Source organism: Corvus kubaryi, unplaced genomic scaffold (genome assembly GCF_017639235.1).
Source record: "Corvus kubaryi isolate FWS band 111438036 unplaced genomic scaffold, C.kubaryi_AGA036_p1.0 37284, whole genome shotgun sequence".
NCBI lineage: Eukaryota > Metazoa > Chordata > Aves > Passeriformes > Corvidae > Corvus > Corvus kubaryi.
The window spans coordinates 6710440-6729888 of record NW_024581088.1 but is presented as its reverse complement, the minus strand read 5'-3'; the positions used below and the strand labels follow the sequence as shown (position 1 = coordinate 6729888).

General features: G+C 63.9%; 3 protein-coding genes across 4 annotated transcripts in view; all 3 read left to right on the top strand.

The window, feature by feature from the left end:
* Window positions 1-61: 61 nt before the first annotated feature.
* Window positions 62-13935, top strand: KIAA0100 (KIAA0100 ortholog). Its single transcript, XM_042026184.1, has 39 exons — window positions 62-165; window positions 881-1010; window positions 1279-1325; window positions 1605-1767; window positions 1847-1965; window positions 2308-2368; window positions 2580-2778; window positions 2937-3060; window positions 3450-3574; window positions 3660-3727; window positions 3821-3969; window positions 4206-4324; window positions 4527-4690; window positions 4816-5080; window positions 5201-5406; window positions 5562-6657; window positions 6882-7073; window positions 7152-7354; window positions 7432-7550; window positions 7621-7841; window positions 7966-8156; window positions 8242-8341; window positions 8415-8617; window positions 8938-9232; window positions 9351-9508; window positions 9599-9805; window positions 9912-10011; window positions 10207-10389; window positions 10569-10690; window positions 10768-10923; window positions 10997-11118; window positions 11400-11580; window positions 11660-11746; window positions 11849-11959; window positions 12045-12180; window positions 12393-12517; window positions 12867-12968; window positions 13049-13183; window positions 13386-13935. The coding sequence occupies exons 1-39, from the start codon at window positions 95-97 to the stop codon at window positions 13566-13568; spliced, it is 6738 nt and encodes a 2245-aa protein (XP_041882118.1). The 5' UTR covers window positions 62-94; the 3' UTR covers window positions 13569-13935.
* Window positions 13936-14466: 531 nt separating this feature from the next.
* On the top strand, window positions 14467-18009 carry RSKR (ribosomal protein S6 kinase related). The gene is made up of 12 exons (XM_042026183.1): window positions 14467-14555; window positions 14643-14852; window positions 15535-15618; window positions 15706-15774; window positions 15946-16015; window positions 16579-16686; window positions 16819-16859; window positions 16956-16983; window positions 17088-17177; window positions 17251-17339; window positions 17409-17519; window positions 17610-18009. The coding sequence occupies exons 1-12, from the start codon at window positions 14499-14501 to the stop codon at window positions 17829-17831; spliced, it is 1179 nt and encodes a 392-aa protein (XP_041882117.1). The 5' UTR covers window positions 14467-14498; the 3' UTR covers window positions 17832-18009.
* A 354-nt stretch (window positions 18010-18363) lies between these two features.
* Window positions 18364-19449, top strand: part of SPAG5 (sperm associated antigen 5) — an 8601-nt gene continuing 7515 nt past the window's right edge. Inside the window, exons 1-3 of one of the 2 annotated variants that reach the window (XM_042026182.1) lie at window positions 18364-18515; window positions 18697-18792; window positions 18997-19405. In XM_042026182.1, the coding sequence (XP_041882116.1) occupies window positions 18492-18515; window positions 18697-18792; window positions 18997-19405 (529 nt within the window). In that variant the 5' untranslated portion in view covers window positions 18364-18491. Of the gene's footprint in view, window positions 18516-18696; window positions 18793-18996 lie in introns of both variants that reach the window. The other variant, XM_042026181.1, reaches the window with a different exon arrangement.

Genomic DNA, 19449 nt, shown 5'->3' with positions numbered 1-19449 from the left:
CGGCGGCGGCGGCGGCGGGGCCGGGGCAGGGGCGGGCGGGCGGGAGGGAGGGGGTCTCACCGGGGCCGGGGGCCGCACCGGGGCCGTGCCCGCCATGCCGCCGCCGCTGCCCGCCGCTCTCCTCGGCCTCGTCCTCGTCGCGCTGCTCGCCGGGCTGCTGGCGCGGTCAGGGCCCGCCGGGCGGGTCTGGGGGCGTGGGGGACCCCGCGGGGGCTCGGGGGGGTGTGGCAGGGGTGGGGAGGGGGCACGGCGGTGGCAGTGGGGGGACAGTGGGTTGGGAGGGGGTGGCAGCGCGGCGGGTGGGGCTCTGCTGGGGTGGGAGGAGCTCGCCGGGGTCAAGGGGAGGCCCGAGGGGCTGGCAGTGGGGGGTGCGGGGGTTTGGGGGGCCCACGGGAGTTTTGGGGGTGAGGTGAGGCTGGTTGGGGTAGTGTCAGGAGTGGAGGGGGCCCGCGGGGTTGAGGGTGAGGTGTTGGGGGTCTGGGAGGAGGGGAGCAGAGGGTAAGGGGGTCAAAGAGGGCTTGGGGAGGGGTGTCAGGGATTTGGGGAGCTCGCAGAGCTGGGGGAGAGTTGTAGGGGGGAGCCTGCAGGGGATTGGGAGGTTGTAGAGCTGGGTGTCAGAGGCTTGGAGGCTTAAAGAAGTTCAGGGGAGCCCGCAGGCGTGGGCATGGGGTGTCAGAGGGGTGTGGAGGTCAAAGGGAGCTCTCAGGGCTTGGGAGGGGGGGTCAGGGATTGTTGGGGGTGGTCTTGCAGGGTCTCTTCCCCAGTCTGGGAGCTCCTGTCCAGCTGCAGGTGCTGGAGCTGGTGCTCAGAGGGCAAAGAGCATCCCTGGTCCCCAGCTGCAGCTGGGAGACTGACCCTGGCCTTCCCCCTGTCCCCACAGATGGCTGGCATGTCGCCTGGCCGTCACCTGGTGCCGGCAAAAGCTTCATGCAGAGCTGAAGATCGGCTCCTTTGGCTTCTTCTGGGCCCAGAACATCAGCCTCAAGTTCCAGCAGGAGCAGCAGACTGTGGTGGGTACCTGGGCGAGGGGTGGTCACTGGCAGACAGGTAGGGAAGGTGGTTCCAGTCACTTCCAGTCTGGCAGCAAATCCATGGAGCCGCTCTTCTACTGAGCATCCCCATGGCTGGTGCCAGGCCCTTCCTCCCATGGCCAGACTTGGGGGTTTGGCTGCTCCTTGCATGATCCCAGGCCTTGGGGGTGGAGTGGGAATGTTGAGATGAGCATGACAAGGCAGAGCCAAGTTTTTTCTTCTCTGACCTACCTGTATGTCCTTACAGGAGATTGACAACGTCTGGATCTCCAGCAAACTGAGCCGGGAGCTGCCGTATGTACCCCGACCCCAGCTCCCTGCCTGCTCCCTTTGGGGGTCTGTCTCACCCCTGGCCCTGCTGGCTGTGCCCTGCTGCCTTTACACCTTTCTGCCATCCTTATTTCCATGTGGTCAGCTCTGTGAGGGAGTGACCCACGCTTGGAGGTTGCAGTGTCTTGTGGGTGCCCTTGTGGCGATCCTGCACATCCCTGGGGTGGGGGAAATCCCTGGTGATGGGGACAGGTGTGCCAAGTGTGAGCTCTTGTCAGAGCTGCCTGTGTGGTTGATCCCCAGGCGCTACTTCGAGCTGTGTTTTGGCGAGGTGCGAATCCGCACGGATCTCCAGAAAGGCCCTGGGTTCCAGCCATCCGTCCCGGAGACTCCCAGAGAAGCTGATGGAAGTGAAAGCAGAACAGACCTGACCCTTAAACCCTCCCTGCTGAGGCTCCTTAGCCAGGTGAGGCACTGGCTCGGTGAGAGGCCGCTGTGGGCTGTGCCGCTGTCGGATATCCCTCACAGCAGCACCTTCCTTCCAGCTCTTTTCCATCCATATGGATTCCATCAACATCATGGTTCTGCACGTGGCCACCTCAGAGTCTCTCTGGCACATCCAGGCCAGCCAGACACGTCTCCTCCTGAATGGCAATGGGAAGAGGTAATGCTGTGCTCGTACCCCACTCTGCTTCCAGGGCAGGGAGCTCCTCTGACCCCAGCCTGGTGTCTCTCGTCTCTCTGTCCTGCTCAGCAGCATCCTTTGTCACCTGTGATGTGACACATTAACCTCCTCTGAGGCTGGCCTGGTTCCTTTTCCTGTCACAGGAAGCTTGGGTTGTGCGTTCTCCAAATAATGTAGTGTGCCTGGAGTTAGGGCATGCTCTGCTTTTGTGAGCACTTGGAGCAGGGACTTGGGGTCCCTGTGTCCCACAGGAAAGAGGGCAGGGACTTGTTTTGGCAGCAGCAAGACCCACATCCTCCTTCTGTTCTCTGCTCTCCCCAGCCTGACGTGCGAGGTGAGCCTGACAAAGGTGAACAGCAAAGTCCTCCGGAGCAGCGAGCTGGTGAGTGCTGGGGGAGGGAGAAATTCCACACTTGGAGCCTAGGCACTGGCTCTGTGGAACACTGAGGACCTGTTCCAGGGTGTCCCTGATGGACAGGCTGATGCTGCCAGGTGCTGGGCACTGTGCTGTACCCAGCTCTCCACCTGGAGCAGCCACTGGGAGGGCACTGTGTGACTCCCTGTGTGCTCCTTGCCGTGTCCCCTGTGCACAGGATGACACGTGCCTGGCAGAGCTGGCCCTGGCGCTCTCCCTCTCCCTGGAGATCAGCAGCAAGCGGCGGCTGGTGGGCATCTGGCTCTGCGTCCGGACACTGCAGGCAGAGCTGCACGAGGGGCTATTCTGCAGCCCCCTGCTGCACCACATCACTGCTGGGGCCCAGCACAGCAGCATGGGGGAAGAGCCCAGCACAGGTCAGGATGGGCAGGGGCAAGCTCTGGGCAGGGCAGGGGCTGGTGGCCCCCATAGCTGCACTGGAGGCAGAGGGATTTTGCTGTGCGATCCCTCCCTGCCGCTCCAGGGTGTGGGGTTTGGGCAAGTCCTTCCCGTGACTCTCTCTGTCCTTCTCCAGGCCCAGGGGAGCCCTCGAAGTCCCTGTCTGTGCTGAGCAGGGACACACTGAAGCTCATCCCCAGGAGGGTGGAGATGAAGCTGGAGAACACTAGCATGGTGCTGTCCATGAACAGCCAGAAGAGGTAAAGGAGGCAGGTGGAGGGGGAGGCTGTCCGAGTCCAAATTAACGCTGGGGACATGGACCTGGGGACAAGTGTGCCATTCTTTGCTCATCCTTTAGCTCTGACAGACTGCAGAGAGCAAGTCCTAGAGCCCACTCCAGTGGGAAGGACTGATCTTGGCCTGGGGCTGAGCTCTTGGGGAGGCAGGAAGGCACGTGAGCTGGTTCTCCAGTAGGACAGCTGAGAGGATCCTCAGGCGATGGGATGAGAGCGCTGGGCTGGGCTGCAGCTGGGCACTGGCTGCTGTGTTTGTCCATGCCAGCGTGCTGGTCAGCTGGTGATGAGAGACACGGAGATGGAGAATGTGACAGTGCAGTTCCCTCCTGGCAGTGACTCTGTGTGTCTTCCAGGCACCTCACCTGGAGCCTGAAGCTGCTGCAGTTTCTATATCAGCGTGAAGAGGAGCAAATCCCGCTGCGCAACTTCACGCCCACCTCAGACCTGGACCAAATGAGTGTAGACCTCCAGCTGGAGGGCAAGTAGCCAGGAGGGCACCCATGGGACAGGGCTGCCATCACTGCCCTCTGCCACCCCTCATTTGTGCTCCTCTGTCCCCCCAGATGGTCTTCTCCTGTCCCAGAGCCGCCAGCGCATCGTGTGCCTCAACTCCCTGAAGACCAGCGTGCAGGTGAGCTAGCGCTGGGTACACTCTGTCCCCTGAGGGTGGCTGGTTTGGCTCCTGGCATGAGTTTTTTGCCACCTGGCCCTTTCCCTGCTCTAGGTCACAGCCATTGACCTCTCGGCTGCTGTGCTGCTCAACACCTGCATCATCCACTACCGTCACCAAGAGTTTTCGCACTGGCTGGGCCTGTTGGCACAGGAATGCAGGTCCCGGGTGGTGCCTGTCCCCAGCCAAAGGCACAAGGGAAGGTAAACTTGGCCTCAGTGCAGCTGCTGGTATCACAGCTTGTTTCCTCTTGCTGCCCACGCTCTGGCACGGTGCCTGGGCACTCAGCACCTTATCTGCACAGCCTGTGGGATGGAGAGGCTGGTCAGGAGGCGATTAGGGAGCCCTTGCAGAGAGGACATCCCTCTGGGCCTGCTCCCTGCCAGGCTCCGTGGCACGCAGCTCCCAGTAACAGCCCATCCCTGCTTGTCCCGTGCAGGAGCTATCCCCAAATCCTAGCGCCCATCATCCTGTGTGCCTCGCTGTCCAACGTCAATGTGTCCGTGCAGCTGGGGGACACTCCACCCTTCGCCTTGGGTTTCAACTCCATCTCTGCAGGTACAGGCTGGATCAGGGAGGTGCTGGGCTCTTCTTGGGGTCTGCCAGAGAGGCACCAGGATGGGAATGGGGTGGGCCGTGTTGCCGCTGTGCTTGCCCGTGTGTGTGTGGCCACGGGCTGTGGATCCCTGCCTGGTTGTGTCTGAGGTGCCCAGGTTTGGGTGAGCCCTGCCTGTGCTTCCCCCCTCCTCTGTGCCCACAGACTACCAGCACCTGCGGCCGCAGAGCGTGCACCAGCGAGCAGTGCTGGCTGTGGACCACCTGTGCTGGCGGGTGGGCAATGACTCCCACATCCAGCGTGCCCCACATCCCCCCAACATGCACGTGTGGGGAGAAGCCCTCATCCTCGACTCCTTCAACCTCCAGGTGAGGGACGAGCCAAGGGGACAAGGGGTGGATTTCAGTCTCAGACTCCATGGGGGTGGCACAGGGATGTGTGGTGGCACAGGGATGTCCTGCAGCCTGAGAGTGATTGTCCTGTTGTCCTGCAGGGCAGCTACAACCAGCCCCTCGGCATGTCCAGCGCCCAGTCAGATACACTCTTCCTGGATTGCACCATCCGGGGGTTGCAAGTGGAATCATCTGATACCTGCACTGAGTGCCTGGCCAGGGTCCTGCCCCTGTTCTGCCCACGGCGTGGTGGGGCTGAGCCTGCCAAGCAGCCGCCCTCTGTCTCCAGCGAGCCCTGGGGGCTGCTCTGGAAGGTGGATCTGAAGGTGGAAGACGTGAACCTTTTCACCCTCTCGGCCATAGTGGGTAAGTAGCATCCAAGCTGATCCCAGATGTCTGTCCTGGAATAATCCTGCAGTCAGAGGAACCTGGCATGTTGTGGTGTGCCTCCTATGTGCCTCCAGCACTGACATGCTGTCTCTCCAGGTGCTCTGGAGCTGCGGCTGGACACGCTGACCGTCCTGGGAAGTGCTGAGAGCTGCACGGTCAGCGTCCAGGGCATGGTGCTGGCCTTGGTCAAGAGCATCACTGAGAAGATGCAGCCGTGCTGCAAAGCTCCTGCCATCCCCAATCCAGTGGCCAACCTCTCCATGCTCTCTGTCACCTACCACAGCAGCATCCGCTCTCTGGAGGTTGGTTTGGCTGTCGGGCCACTGCTTTATCCTGTTGTTGGGTAGGATGGGGCAGGGGGAGGATTGGCTGGCGTGAAAGGTGCTGGGGGAAGAATAGGGCTGTGCTGTGCTTGCCCTGGCAGTGACGTGGTGCCTGCTCACTCTCTCCGGTGCAGGTGCAGTGCGGCGAGGGGCTGGTGGTGCTGTGGAGCCCACCTGACCACATGCACCTGTACCATCACACCCTGGCCACCCTGCAGTGCCACGAAGCCTTGCGGAGCGCCCTCGGCCACAGGACGCTTCCCTCCGTGCCCCCAGAGAGCCCCACGTCCCACCCAGCCACCCCTACTGAGTCACCGGGGCCCCTGCAGCCAAAAGGACCCTCTCCCAAAAGATTCCTGTCCCTGTCCCTGGAGCTGAGCTCTGCCAAGCTCACGGCCTTTGTCTCTGAGGCCAACTACATCAGCCTGGCTGCGGAACGGACCTCGGTGAGCTGGCATGGCGGTGCTCTGCACAGCTATTGCCCCGAGCTGGCCGCCGGCTTTGATGGACACAGCATCTTCAGCTTCAAGGAGGTGGAGGTGAAGCTGCTGCCGGAGCTGGAGGAGGTTGTCCGGCACCGCGACGCCTTCCCCGCCCTGCGCACCCTCCGCAACCGCGGCTGGGCCTTCTCCTTCGCCAGCGTGACCATCGAGTTCCCCTACCAGTACGACTTCTCCCGCACGCTGGACGCTGCCGTGGGCGTGCAGAAGTGGCTGAAGGGCTTGCACCAGCCCGGGCACCCCGCCAGCACAGCCCTGCCCCCCGATTTCCTGCTCAAAGTCACCCACTTCTCCTGGGTCTTCCTGGATGATGTCTTCGAGGTCAAGTTGAGAGACAACTATGAGCTGATGAAGGATGAGAGCAAGGAGAGCGCCAAACGCCTGCAGCTGCTGGACGCCAAGGTGGCCGCACTGCGCAAGCAGCACGGGGAGCTGCTGCCTGCCCGCAAGATCGAGGAGCTCTACGCTGCTCTGGAGAAGAAGAACATCGAGATCTACATCCAGCGCTCGCGGCGCCTCTACGCCAACACGCCCATGCGGAGAGCCCTCCTCACCTGGACGCTGGCCCACCTGGAGCTGGTGGCCATGGCTGATGAGTCCTTCCACGGCACGGAGCGTGTGTTGGAGCAGATGAGGGACCTGGATGACGTCAGCCCGTTTCCCCCTGAGGGTCTGGAGATGGTCACGCAGTGGTGCCGCATGATGAAGGGCAGAGTTGGCAGCTTCTTTGGTGAGTTGCTTCGTGGGAGGGTGCCCTTGGAGGACAGCATGATGGCTGCGCGGCCTGGGCTGGCACCACGTGGTGTGTAACCAAGCAGGGAAAACAATTTTTGGAGGTTCAAGGGAGGGGGAAGGAAGCAGAGATGTGACAGGATGTTGGCTCCTACTGTGGCCGGAGTGGGGGACTGCCTGTCTCTTTGCTGCCCCATCCCTCAGCCCTTCCTCCGCCCGCAGTGCGGATCCGTGACTACCCCCGGTACCTGTTTGAGATCCGGAACTGGCAGCTGTCCGGCCGGCTGATCGGAGCCGAGCAGTGCGGCCAGGCCTGCTCCCGGCGTCGCCAGGTCCTGAAGCTGGGGCTGCCCTGGGGGGATGCCACAGTGGAGAGGAACATGCCACCCTTGAAGTTCTACCACGACTTTCACTGTAAGAGCTGGAGGAATGGGGGGCTCTGTGGTGGCGTAGGGACAGGGCAAATGGCTGAGCCAACCTCTGTGTCCCCAGCTGTGATCTCCCAGTACACCATTGTGTGGGGGCCCTGCTGGGACCCAGCCTGGACCCTGATCGGCCAGTGTGTGGATCTCCTCACCAAGCCCTCAGAGGACCCCAGTGCCCCATTGCCCTGGTGGGACAAGAGCCGCCTTCTCTTCCACGGAGACTGGCACATGGACATTGAACAGGCCAACCTGCACCAGCTGGCCACCGAGGTGGGTGCCACTGGACTGGGAAACAGCGTGGTGTGGGGTCAGCTCACACCGGTCTCTCCTCACGCCTGTCCTTGCAGGACCCCTACAACACCACGGAGAACATGCACTGGGAGTGGAGCCAGCTCTCCTTCCACTGGAAGCCTGGGCAGTTTGTCTTCAAGGGCAACCTGGATATCAACGTCCGGACAGCCTCCAAGTGAGTGTGGGGCCACAAGCACAGGGGGCCCCCACCGGTGCTGCGGGGTGACTGGGGTCTCTGCATTCAGATATGACGACTGCTGCTTCCTGCACCTGCCTGACCTGTGCATGACACTGGACCTGCAGTGGCTGTGCCATGGGAACCCCCACGACCACCATGGTGTGGTGCTGCGCTCCCCCGAGTTCCTGCCTGAGGTGCCAGTGGGGCAGCAGTACGACTCCTACCGTGCCTTCCGCTCCGAGAACCTCAACCTCTCCATCCGCATGGACCTGACACAGCCCAGTAAAGGTGGCTGACAGCATCCTGGGGATCCCCTGGGAACAAGGGGGATGGGGCAGAGCACGCTGGTTGTGGGTTAGGTGCTGCCATGTCCCAGCCCCATGGTGCTGGCTGATGGTGGGTATATTCTCAGAGCACTCCCAGCCCCGGATCCTGCTCTACAGCAGCACCCTCCGCTGGATGCAGAATTTTTGGGCCACGTGGACCAGCGTGACAAGGCCCATCTGCCGTGGGAAGCTCTTCAACAACATGAAACCCAGCAAGAAGAAGCTGGGGCAGCATTACAAGCAGTTGTCCTATACCGCGCTCTTCCCCCGGCTGCAGGTAATTCCCAGGGCTGGAAATCCAGTGTTTCTTCCCTGCTCTGCCTGTGCTGGACTCCCAGCTGCTGCTCTCTGCTCCCTCTCAGGTGCATTACTGGGCCTCCTTTGCCCAGCAGCGGGGGATCCAGGTGGAATGCTGCCAGGGACACATCTTCACGCGGGGCACGCAGCGGCTCATCCCGCAAGGTGAGTGGGAATCCTGCCAGCAGCACTTGCAGGTACAGCAGGGCCCTGGCTGAGCCCTGTCGCTGTCCCCCAGCTGGCACAGTGATGCGACGGCTCATTTCGGAGTGGAGCATCATGCAGATGGTGAGTGACCTGAGCCAGGTCACCGTGCACCTCATGGCCTCCACTTGTGACGAGAACGCTGACCACCAGCTTGACACCCTGGTGAAGAAAACCCACCTGCTGAGCCTGTCCTCCCTCACCTACCAGCGGCACAGCAACCGCACGGCTGAGGAGGTACCGCTGCAAACAGGGCACGGCAGCCTGTGCTGGCCTGGTGGCATCTCCAGGACGAGGGGTGTTGGTTGTTGGGTGCATTGGGGAAGGGATTTGGCTGGGGAAGAGACAGAACTTCAGGGCCTCCAAGCTACCAAGCACCTGACTTTGTCCCATCCCTGGCATGGGCCCATGCTGGGGTCTCTGGGGTGGTCCCCTGGGCTTCAGTCCCCACACTCTGCCTGCAGGGCCTGGCAGGGCTACCAGCCCTAGTGCATGAGGCCACTGGGCAGGGCTGGGGCTGGCTTTGCTGTGCTGAGGCTCTGACCCTCTGTGCCCAGGAGCTGCCCCTGCGTGATGGGGACGATGGTTTCCACACACACCAGCTGCACTTGGTGGACCTGCGGGCGTCCTGGACCACCACGAACCGGGACATCGCCTTCGGCCTCTACGATGGCTACAAGAAAGCAGCTGTGCTCAAGCGTAACCTGTCCACCGAGGCCCTGAAGGGGCTGAAGATTGATACACAGCTGCAGGCCAAGAAGTTGAAGCGTGGCCCTCTCTCTGCTCACTCCATCCCTGCCAGAGTGACCGCTCCCATCACCAGTGGCCGTCCCGAGAGAGCCTCCTCAGGGGGTGAGCATGGCAGGGAGGGGAGCAAGGGGAAGTCACAACACAAAGCCATGCCTGCCTTCACCCTGTACGTTTGAGTCATCCCCCCACAGCTTTGCACTGACCCTTTCTCCTTCCCCAGGGGCCTACATGCTGCAGAAGCTCATTGAGGAAACGGACAAGTTTGTGGTTTTCACAGAGGAGGAGTCAGGGGCCAGCGAGCAGCTCTGCGGCATCGCCGCCTGCCAGACCGACGACATCTACAACCGCAACTGCCTCATCGAGCTGGTGAACTGCCAGGTACCTGCCTGTCCCCACGGCCTGGCTGTGACAGGGGCTGTGCCTGCCCCAGAAAGGTCCATCAGACCCCTGGGGTCTCTCCCTCTACAGATGGTTCTGCGTGGTGCAGAGACGGAGGGTTGTGTGATCGTGTCTGCCGCGAAGGCACAGCTGCTGCAGTGCCAGCACCACCCCGCCTGGTACGGGGACACTCTGAAGCAGAAGACATCCTGGACATGCTTGCTGGATGGCATGCAGTACTTTGCCACGACAGAGAGCAGTCCCTCTGAGGGGGAGCATGGCCAGCTCTGGCTGGAGGTGAGTGTGTGGTGGGTGAGCTGCGTGGGGGACAGGCAGTGCTGACAGTGCCCTGGCCAAGGCAGGGAGAATGGGGACAGCCAGCTGTGCCTCCTTGCCTCCCCAGGTGAAAAATATTGAGGAGCATCGGCAGAGGAGCCTGGACTCGGTGCAGGAGCTGATGGAGAGCGGGCAGGCAGTGGGGGGCATGGTCAGCACCACCACAGGTACTGCCCACAGCCCTGGCTGCTGTGCCTACCCCAGTCCCACTTGGATGTGACCCCAAGGCTGGTAGAGCTGAGAGCACCTGGCCTGGCCCTGCGTGGCTCCAGGAGGTGGCTGATGCTCCAAGCCTTGCACTGTGCAGTCCCCAGCGTGCCAGGAAGTGGCACTCTGACTATGGTCCCTCTGCCTGTCCCCAGACTGGAATCAGCCCTCGGAAGCCCAGCAGACCCAGCAGGTGCAGAGGATCATCTCTCGCTGCAGCTGCCGCATGTACTACATCAGCTACAGCCATGACATCGACCCCGAGCTGGCCACGCAGATAAAGCCCCCTGAGACCCCTGCCAACCAGGAGAAAGAGGATCTGCTGAAGAAGCAGGAGGGTGGGTGCATGCAGGCAGTGTGCCTTGGTGGGTAGAGCTCTGGGCTGACCCACGGGTGGAGGCTAACTCCAGGGGTGGTCTCTTTTGGCCCTGCTGAGGTCAGAGGGCTGCATGCAGGAGGAGTCCCCAGCACATTTCTGGCCATGCTGAGGCCCCACTTGCCCTTTGTGTCCCTGCAGGAGCTGTGGACACCTTCACCCTGATCCACCACGACCTGGAGATCTCCACCAACCCCGCACAGTATGCCATGATCCTCGACATAGTCAACAACCTGCTGCTGCACGTGGAGCCCAAACGCAAGGTACCCATGGGGTTCCAGGTGTCTGTGCCACTCAGTGCAACCAGGCTGTCCTAACCTTGCCCTATCCCTGTGTCCAGGAGCACAGTGAGAAGAAGCAGCGGGTGCGTTTCCAGCTGGAAATCTCCAGCAACCCTGAGGAGCAGCGCAGCAGTATCCTACACCTGCAAGAGGCTGTGAGGCAGCACGTGGCCCAGATCCGGCAGCTGGAGAAGCAGATGTACTCCAACATGAAGGTGAGCCCACATCCCTGGTTCCGTGGGATCCCCACTCCAGGGCAGAGGGTGCTGAGGGTTGTCTGTCCTTCAGTCCTTGAAGGATGACAGCAAAAACGAGATCCTGCTCGACCTGAACCATCGGCTGCAGCAGCAGCTGAGCCAGGAGAAAGCTGACCTGCAGCTGGAGAGCGAGGAGCTGAACATACTGATCAGGTAGGACAAGAGGGAATGGCTTTAAACTGAGGGTGGGTTTGGATTGGGTATTAGGAAGAAATTTTTCCTGGTGAGGTCCTGCCACAGGTTGCCCAGAGAAGCTGTGGCTGCCCCATGCCTGGAAGTGTTCCAGGACAGGCTGGACAGGGCTTGGAGCAACCTGGGACAGTGGGAGGTGTCCAACCCAAACCGTTCTATGATTCTATGATCTCAGCCTTCCGCAGCATTGTGTCCCCCTTACCCAGGGCTCCCACATCCCAGCTCCCTCCTCTGTGCTGCAGGTGCTTCAAAGACTTCCAGCTGCAGCGAGCCAACAAGATGGAGCTGCGAAAGCAGCCGGAGGACGTGAGCGTGGCACGGAGGACCGAGTTCTACTTTGCCCAGGCACGCTGGCGCCTGACGGAGGAGGATGGGCAGCTGGGCATCGCCGAGCTGGAGCTCCAGCGCTTCCTCTACAGCAAGGTGTGGAGGTGGACAGTGCCACCCACAGCCCCTGAGCTGGGGACAGGGACTTTGGGAGCTGATGGCTTTGTCTGCGCAGGTCAACAAGTCTGATGACACGGCCGAGCATCTGCTGGAACTGGGCTGGGTGACCATGAACAACCTCCTGCCCAATGCTGTGTACAAGGCAAGTGGCAGCTGGGGGAGCAGCCCTGCATCCTGGGGACCCATGGGTGGCCTGGGTAGAGTGGCCTGTCCTCACCCCAGCCACCCATCCTCTTCCCTGCAGGTGGTGCTGCGTCCTCAGAGCTCCTGCCAGTCCGGCCGGCAGCTGGCACTGAGGATTTTCAGCAAGGTCCGGCCGCCCGTGGGAGGCATCTCCATCAAGGAGCATTTTGAGGTGCCAGGGCTGGGCCAGGAGGTGCCAGGGTCTCCGTGGGGCACAGGCAGTGTGTGCCTGGCTCTGACATGTCTCCTTCCCACAGGTGAATGTGGTGCCTCTCACCATCCAGCTCACCCACCAGTTCTTCCACAGAATGATGGGTTTCTTCTTCCCTGGCCGTAATGTGGAGGAGGAGGAGGTGGGGGATGAGGAAGATAAGTCCAAGCTGGTGACAACAGGTGAGAGGCTCGTGATCACCCTCCCCTCTGGATGTCCTTGAACAGCTCTAGCTGTGTGTCCAGGATATGTTTGTGGGCAGCTGCTGTCCAGCCATGAGTTGAGGAACAGGGATTTGTGGTTTCCCCTGTGGACAGGGAGATGGTTGGAGGGTCTGGGTCATGGCTAACCCCTGGCTGGACACCACCACCACCTCCCACCCTGTTTGCCCCAGGGATCCCCGTGGTGAAGCCACGGCAGCTGATTGTGGCCGATGACTCACTGGGCCCAGGGAAGGGAGTTGCTCAGGGACTGAACCGGACATCAGGGGTCAGAAGATCGTTCCGAAAAGCACCTGAGGTACCTCCTGCTGCCGTGAGGGGGGAATCTGCGACAGCCCTGCCGTGGTGCCAGTCTGTTTTCCCCTGACTGCAGGGCTGCATAGCCATGTCCTCCCACACTTCCCTCCCACACTTGTCTGTTTTCTCCTGCGCCCTCCCACCATGAGGATTTGCATCCTTTACAACCAGGCGCCTGCACGCTTGATGTGATCCCTGTATCTCATTTTTCTAACACCCTGCCAGAGCAGCTCTCACCTCTCCCTGGTGAAGCAATGCCATGGCCTAATGCCCGGCTGTCCCTTCCCTGCTGGTTCCTGGCTGTGTCCCCCCTCCTTCCCTTCTGCTCATGGCTTCTGCTCTGTCCCCAGCATCCCGTGGATGACATCGACAAGATGAAGGAGCGTGCAGCCATGAACAACTCCTTCATCTACATCAAGATCCCGCAGGTGCCGCTCTGTGTCAGCTACAAGGTGTGGGATCAGTGGGATGGAGTGTGCCTGGGGGTGGCTTGGGGCATCGTCCCACACTGCCTGACACCTCTGTCACACAGGGGGAGAAGAACAGCGTGGACTGGGGCGACCTGAACCTGGTGCTGCCATGCCTGGAGTACCACAACAACACATGGACATGGCTGGACTTTGCCATGGCGGTGAAGAGGGACAGCCGCAAAGCCTTGGTGGCACAGGTACGTGGGACCACATCCCTCTTCCCGCTCTGGAGGCTGCCAGAGCTGCTCTGCCCAGGATGGCGATGGTAACCCCAGGGTGGGTGTCACGTTCCCCAGAGCGGGAAGCATCTGCACTGGCTCAGCAGCTTAGGCTGTCACCCATGCCAAGGGCCCGGGATGTGGCCATGGGGGGTGCTGAGCCCCCTGACTCCCGGGACAGGTGATAAAGGAGAAGCTGCGCCTGAAGCCGGCGGCGGGAGCAGAGGCCCGGGGGAAGCTGGAGAACAAATCCGACGGGACCATCCAGCAGCAGGAGGAGGACGAGAAGGCTCGACTGCTCATCGGGCTGAGTGTGGGCGAGAAGAACCCCAGCAAGAAGTCGATCTTTGGCAGGCGCAAATGACGGCAGCACCCGGCAGGCCGGGAAGGGATTTGGGGTGCCCCGTGCTCCCCCCTTGGGGGGGCACCCTGAAGGTGGAGAGGGGGCTGTCCTGCCCGAGGAGGGCTGAGCCACATGCAGGCCCTCGGCAGCCCCGTCGCTGTGGGGCAGGGGTGGAGCAGCAGCACGGGGATGTGGGGCACAGGGTGCTCCGGGACCGCTTTGTGGGGTGCAGAACCCTCGTGCCAAGGGTTCCTCCTGTGAGCTTGCCCCACTCCCTGCTGTGCGGGTGCTGGGCCCAGCCTCTGGGCCTGGTGAAGCAGCAGGATCGCTCCAGGCTGGGAAAAAGGGGAACAGGAGAGAGTTTAAATAAAGAGTTTTTAATTTGGAACAGGCTCAGGCCAGTGGCTTGTTTCTTGCCTCACCCTGCAGTGCTCAGCACCATGCCCCACCTCAGCCCGGCAGCACCACATCACGGGGTCTTCACCTCTGGGCTTATCCAGGAATTGTTCAGGGACCCCGTTTTGGGACTCAGGGCACCCCTGCATTGCCCTGGGCTCAGCTGTCCACTTACCTTTTTAAGGTCTCCTCCGTGAGCCCAGGGCCGTGCCGGGGCTCAGCAGGGACTGCAGGCACTGCCTCAGGGCTGCAGCTCGTGGGGTGCAAAGAGAGGAGGAAATGTTGAAGGGGGAATCGCAGAGTGTGTAGGGAGGGGATCCTGGAGAGGGGCTGGGATCAGTCCCGGGGGTGGGGTGAGTAACCCCCGAATGTGTAGTGGGGGTCCCGGGTGGGGGGGATCGGTCACGGGTGGGTGTCGAGGTGCTAGGGGCAGCCCCGCCGCCGAGCCCCGGGGCGGGGGGTGGTCGCGGCGGGCGGGGCGGGGCGGGGCGGCGGGGTTATGTAAGGCGGCGATTACCGGGGACCGGGCCCGGGGCGCGGCCGGGCGGCGCCGCGATGGGAGCGACGAGCAGCGGCCCCGACCCGGCCCCGGCTCCGGTGCGGCCCCCCCAGGTGCGTTTGGCGGCATCAGCCCCGGGGATCCCCCTGGGCATCCCCCGCCCCGGGGTCCCCTCGCTGACGCTGTCCCCGGTTCCGCAGGGCCGCGCCGTGGGGTCGTGGGTGCGGGCGCTGTTGAACCGAGCAGGGTCGGTGCCGGTATCGGTACCGGTGCCGGTACCGGGGCTCGCCTTGGCTCCGCGGGGCCCCGCCGAGGAGCCGCCGCTGCCCGGGTGGCCGCTGCCGCAGCTCGTCTCGTTGTTCCTGCCGGAGTTCCCCGTCCGCCCCTCCGCCCGCCAGCAGCAGCTCAAGGTGCCGTCCCGGGGCCCCCACCCTCCGAACGGGGTCCCGGTGCATCCGAACGGGGTCCCCGATCGTCCTCCCGGGGCGTCCGCGCATCCCGCCCCGGCAGCCCCGGGCGCCCTAACGGGTCCCCTCGCACCCTGTACCGGTGTCCCTGCTCGTCCTACCGCCGTTCCTGCACGTTCCTACCGGGGTCCCCCAGCGCTCTGAGCATCCTCCCGCGCCGTCCGTGCATCCCGTGCCGCCATCCCGGCATCGCCGACTGCCTTACCGAGCTCTCCTCGCACGCTCTGCCGGGTCCCTGCGTATCCTACCGGCGTCCCCGGCCGTTCCACCGGGTCCCCTTCTATCCCCGCCGGATCCCCGTGTCGGGTCTCGGTGTGTTCTGCCGGGGTTCCTCTGCACCACACCGGAGCTTGCTGTCCCACCGAGGTCCCGCGTGTACCCCCGGGGGTTCTGTGCATTCTGTCAACACCCACCGCTGCCGTGCTGGGGTCCCTATCGTGTCCCTGTCCCCCATGTCCCTGTGCCCCATACCGGGTCCCCATGTACCCTGCTGGGGTCTCTATCGGGTCCTCCAGGTCCCCATGTGCTCTGGGCCCCTCATGTTACTCCAACGTGAGCAGGACCCCCCACCTGAGCACCCCAAATCCATCTCCGTGGAGAGCTCAGCTCCTGTTCCTCCCCTCAGATCCTGGGTTTCGTGGCCAAAGGCTCCTTCGGGACCATCCTCAAAGTGCTGGACTGTGGGCGGGAGAAGGTCTGCGCCGTGAAGGTGGGTGCTGACCCCCGGGGCCCATGGGTGCCCCCACCTGCCCTTGTCCCCTCCCTTGACAGTGCCTCACTCCCCCCGCCCCCCCAGGTGGTGCCTAAGGTGGAGGTGCTGCGCCGTGACACCCTCAAACAGTGCAAAGAAGAAGTCAGCATCCAGGTGAGGGGGGGCCCAGGAGGGACCCCAGCCCGTGAAGGGGTTCAGGGTGGCCATGGGGACATCAGGAAGCCGTGAGAGCTGCGGATGGAAGATGACAGAAGCGGGGTCCCCGGCCCCTCGTGACCCCCCTACCCCGGGGGGCGCTCACCCTCTGTGCTTTTGTGTCCCCAGAGACAGGTCAGGCACCCGTTTGTCCACGGGCTGGGGGACAGCTGGCAGGGCCAGCGCCACCTCTTCATCAGTGAGTGACCATCTGCCCGCGGGCTCGCCCCGGCCCCCCCTGCCCGCGCACGTGTCCCCGCCGCCCGCACACGTGTCCCCGCACACGCGCGCGCTCCCCCCGCGCCGCCGCTGCCCCGCGGGGATCCGGGCGCTGCGGCCGCCGCTCCCACCCCGCACCCTCCGCGGGGATGCGGATGGGGGACAGGGATGGACACAAGCCACGGCGGGACAGGGGCCAGTGTGGGAGTGGTAAAAGCACCCCAGTGCTGGTGCCTGGCCGGCCCTGATGGCTGTGGTCACCTCGGCCGCTGCGGTTTGTGTATTCCCGGTGCCTGTGTGAGCCCCAAGGACCACGTCATTTTAATACCTCATGTGGCCCTGGGTGCTTGTGTGTTCCCAGTGCCCACAGGGCTCTGTTGCCGATGTCACCGTGGTACTTGCATGTTCTCATGCCTGTGTCACCTTAACCTGGTGCCCATATTGCCCTGGTGCTTCCACCACCTCGATGCATGGTCCCAGTGACCCCCCCCTGCGCCCGTGCCACCCCAGCCAGTCAGTAAGGCATGTCACCTGTCCCGGCAGTGTGCACCTACTGCAGCACCGGGGACCTGCACGCGCTGTGGCGCACGGCCGGCTGCTTGGCCGAGGCCACCGTCCGCCTCTTCGCCGCCGAACTGGTGCTGGTGCTGGGTGAGTGACCCGCCATGCTGGGGACAGCCACCACTGTCCCCACCAACGGGGACCTGCAGGGACCCCAGGGGTGGCAATGGGCGCCGTGCTGGGAGGGGACGCATGGCACTGACGGCTCTGTCTTGTCCCCAGTGTACCTCCACGACCTGGGCATCATGCACAGAGATGTCAAGGTGGGTGGCAGTGGGGCTGGGCAGCTGGAGGATGGGGTGGGGGGGTCTCTGAACCCCCAGCACGGAGAGGCCACCCCAGTGCCTGTCTGATTTCAGATGGAGAACATCCTCCTGGATGAGAGAGGTAAGAGCCTGGTGGCACTGCCTTGGGGACATGCCATCCGTGGGGACACCCCGTCCATGGGGACACCCTCTCTACGGGTTCCCACGTGGTGTCTGGCCCCACAGGACACCTCAAGCTCACCGACTTTGGCCTCTCCCGGTACCTGCAGTGGGGTGAGCGAGCCCACACAATCTGTGGCACCCTGCAGTACATGGGTAAGGGGGGCTGTGCTGGGGGGGCTGTGGTGGAGGGCACAGACCCCCGGGTGCTCACCCACTCTCCCCACAGCCCCAGAGGTGCTGAGCGGAGGGCCCTACAGCCACGCGGCCGACTGGTGGTCCCTGGGAGTCCTGCTCTTCGCCCTGGCCAGTGGGGAGGTGAGGACCACAGGGTGGGGGGACAGGGACACCTCAGGGAGACCCTGAATTCACTATCTGTCCCCCCAGTTCCCTGTGGCACCAGCGGGGGACCATGTGGCCATGCTGGAACGTGTCAAACAGAGCAGCTACGAGAGCCCACCTGAGTTCAGCCCTGAGCTGGCCCGGCTGCTCGCCGAGGTAACCCTCCTGCCTGGATTTTGGGGTTCCCACTGGCCCCAGGGCCGGATGCTGGGATTTCCATTCTCACTGTCCTCTCTCTGTCCGCAGCTCCTGTGCCACAACCCCCTGTACCGCCTGCGCTACCTCCACCACTTCCAGGGCCACCCCTTCTTCCGCGGGGTGGCCTTCGACGCGGACCTGCTGCAGAAGGACCCGGTGGTGGTGGCGGTGGCCCCGCGACCTCCTGAGCAGCCCCCACCCGACCCCGCCACTTTTGCCGACTTTGACTACGACCTCGCCGCCCCCCCGGACCGGCCCTGGCCTGGCTGAGCCACCACGGCTGGGACCCTCGGCATCGCTCAGGGACATCCCCCTACCCCAGCAGCGGGTCAGACCCAGCTGGGCCGGGTCCCCCAAGGGGTTACCCGGGTACCCCCCAATCTCATCCCCGGGTACCTCAACTCTGTACCTCTCCCCGCGGGAGCAATAAACCCGAGAGCCGCGGGCACTGCTGCGGGTGCTGCCGTGACTCGTGGTGGGGAAAGCGGGACCACCGGGGCGGGGGCTGGACCCTCCTCCCTCGGGGCGGGCTTGGGGCAGGCCTGGGGGCTGTGTGGGGTAGTTTCCCCGGGGCAGGCGATGCGGGAGGCCCAGGGTCGGGGGTTGCTGGGTCCGTCTGTCCACCCTGGTGTCCGTCCGTCTGTCCGTTCCCCCGGCGCCTCACACCGCGGCAGGGGGGGCGTGGCCATCGGGTAAAGCCCCGCCCACTCCCCGCCCACCGCCCGGGCGTGGCCCCGCCCCAACGGTCGCCCCGCGCGGTGACGCGCGCGCGGCGCAGCCAATCAGAGCCGCGCGTGGTTTTCAAACCGGCGGCGCGCGGGCGGCGGCGGGCCCGGGGCTCGAACCCGAACCGGCGGGCCCGGGGCCCAGACCGGGAGCGGGGCCGCGACTGAGAGCGACCGGAGTCGAGACCGGGAGCAATCCCGGACCATGCAGCGCGCCAAGACCCCCGCCGTGAGTGCGGGCCGGGGCTGGGGTTCGGTTTGGATGTTCTGGCGGGGCCGGTTGGTCCCCGAGGGGGTGGCGGGTCCGGTGCGGTCCGCAGCGCTCCCGGTATCTCTATGTGTATGTGTGTGTGTGTGGTGGGGGGGAGCTGCCGGTGCTGCCGCCGGTGACCCCCCCGGTCCCCCCCCAGGCGCAGAAGCGGCCCCGGCGCACCCCACTGCAGGAGCTGCAGCTGGGCGCGGACCGGACCAGCCTGACCCCCCTGCTCCGCCGGCTGCGGCTCAAGGTCGGTGTGCGGGAGATAACGGGGAGGGCTGCGGTGTACCGGAACCGGGGATGTTGGGGGGGTTTCATGGTACTGGGGCAAGGGGAGGGCGGGCGTTTTTACTGGAGTGGGGGAAATGGGGAGACCGGGGCAAAAGGCTGCGGGGTGCAACGGGAAAGGGCAGGGCTGTCTTGACCCCCCCTTTCCTCCTAAAATGTCCTGTAGGACCATGACTGCGCCACCCCAGCGTCCTGCGCCCGGGGCTCCCGCAGCAGTGTCACCGCACCTTGCACCCCAGGACCCCCGCGAAGTGCTACCCTGGGCCCTCCCAGCAGCACCACCCCAATGCCTTGCACCCCGGGGACCCCCAGCAGCACCACTTTGGAGCCCTCCAGGACCTCCACCCGTGGCCTCAGGACTCCCACCCTTAAGCCTGGTGCCTCTGAGGCCCCCAGCAATCCCACCCTTACGCCTGGTGCCTTGGAGACCTCCAGCAGCACCAGCCCAGAGGCCCCTGGCAGTCCTGTCTCAGTGTCCAGCATGCCAGAGCTCCCTGACAACACCATCTCAGCCCCTCTGTGCAGCCCAGTCCTAGGTCCCAGCACCTTGGAGCCCCCCAGCAGCACAGTGCCAGTCTCCCTGTGCAGCTCCATCCCGGTCCCCAGCACCCCAGAGCCC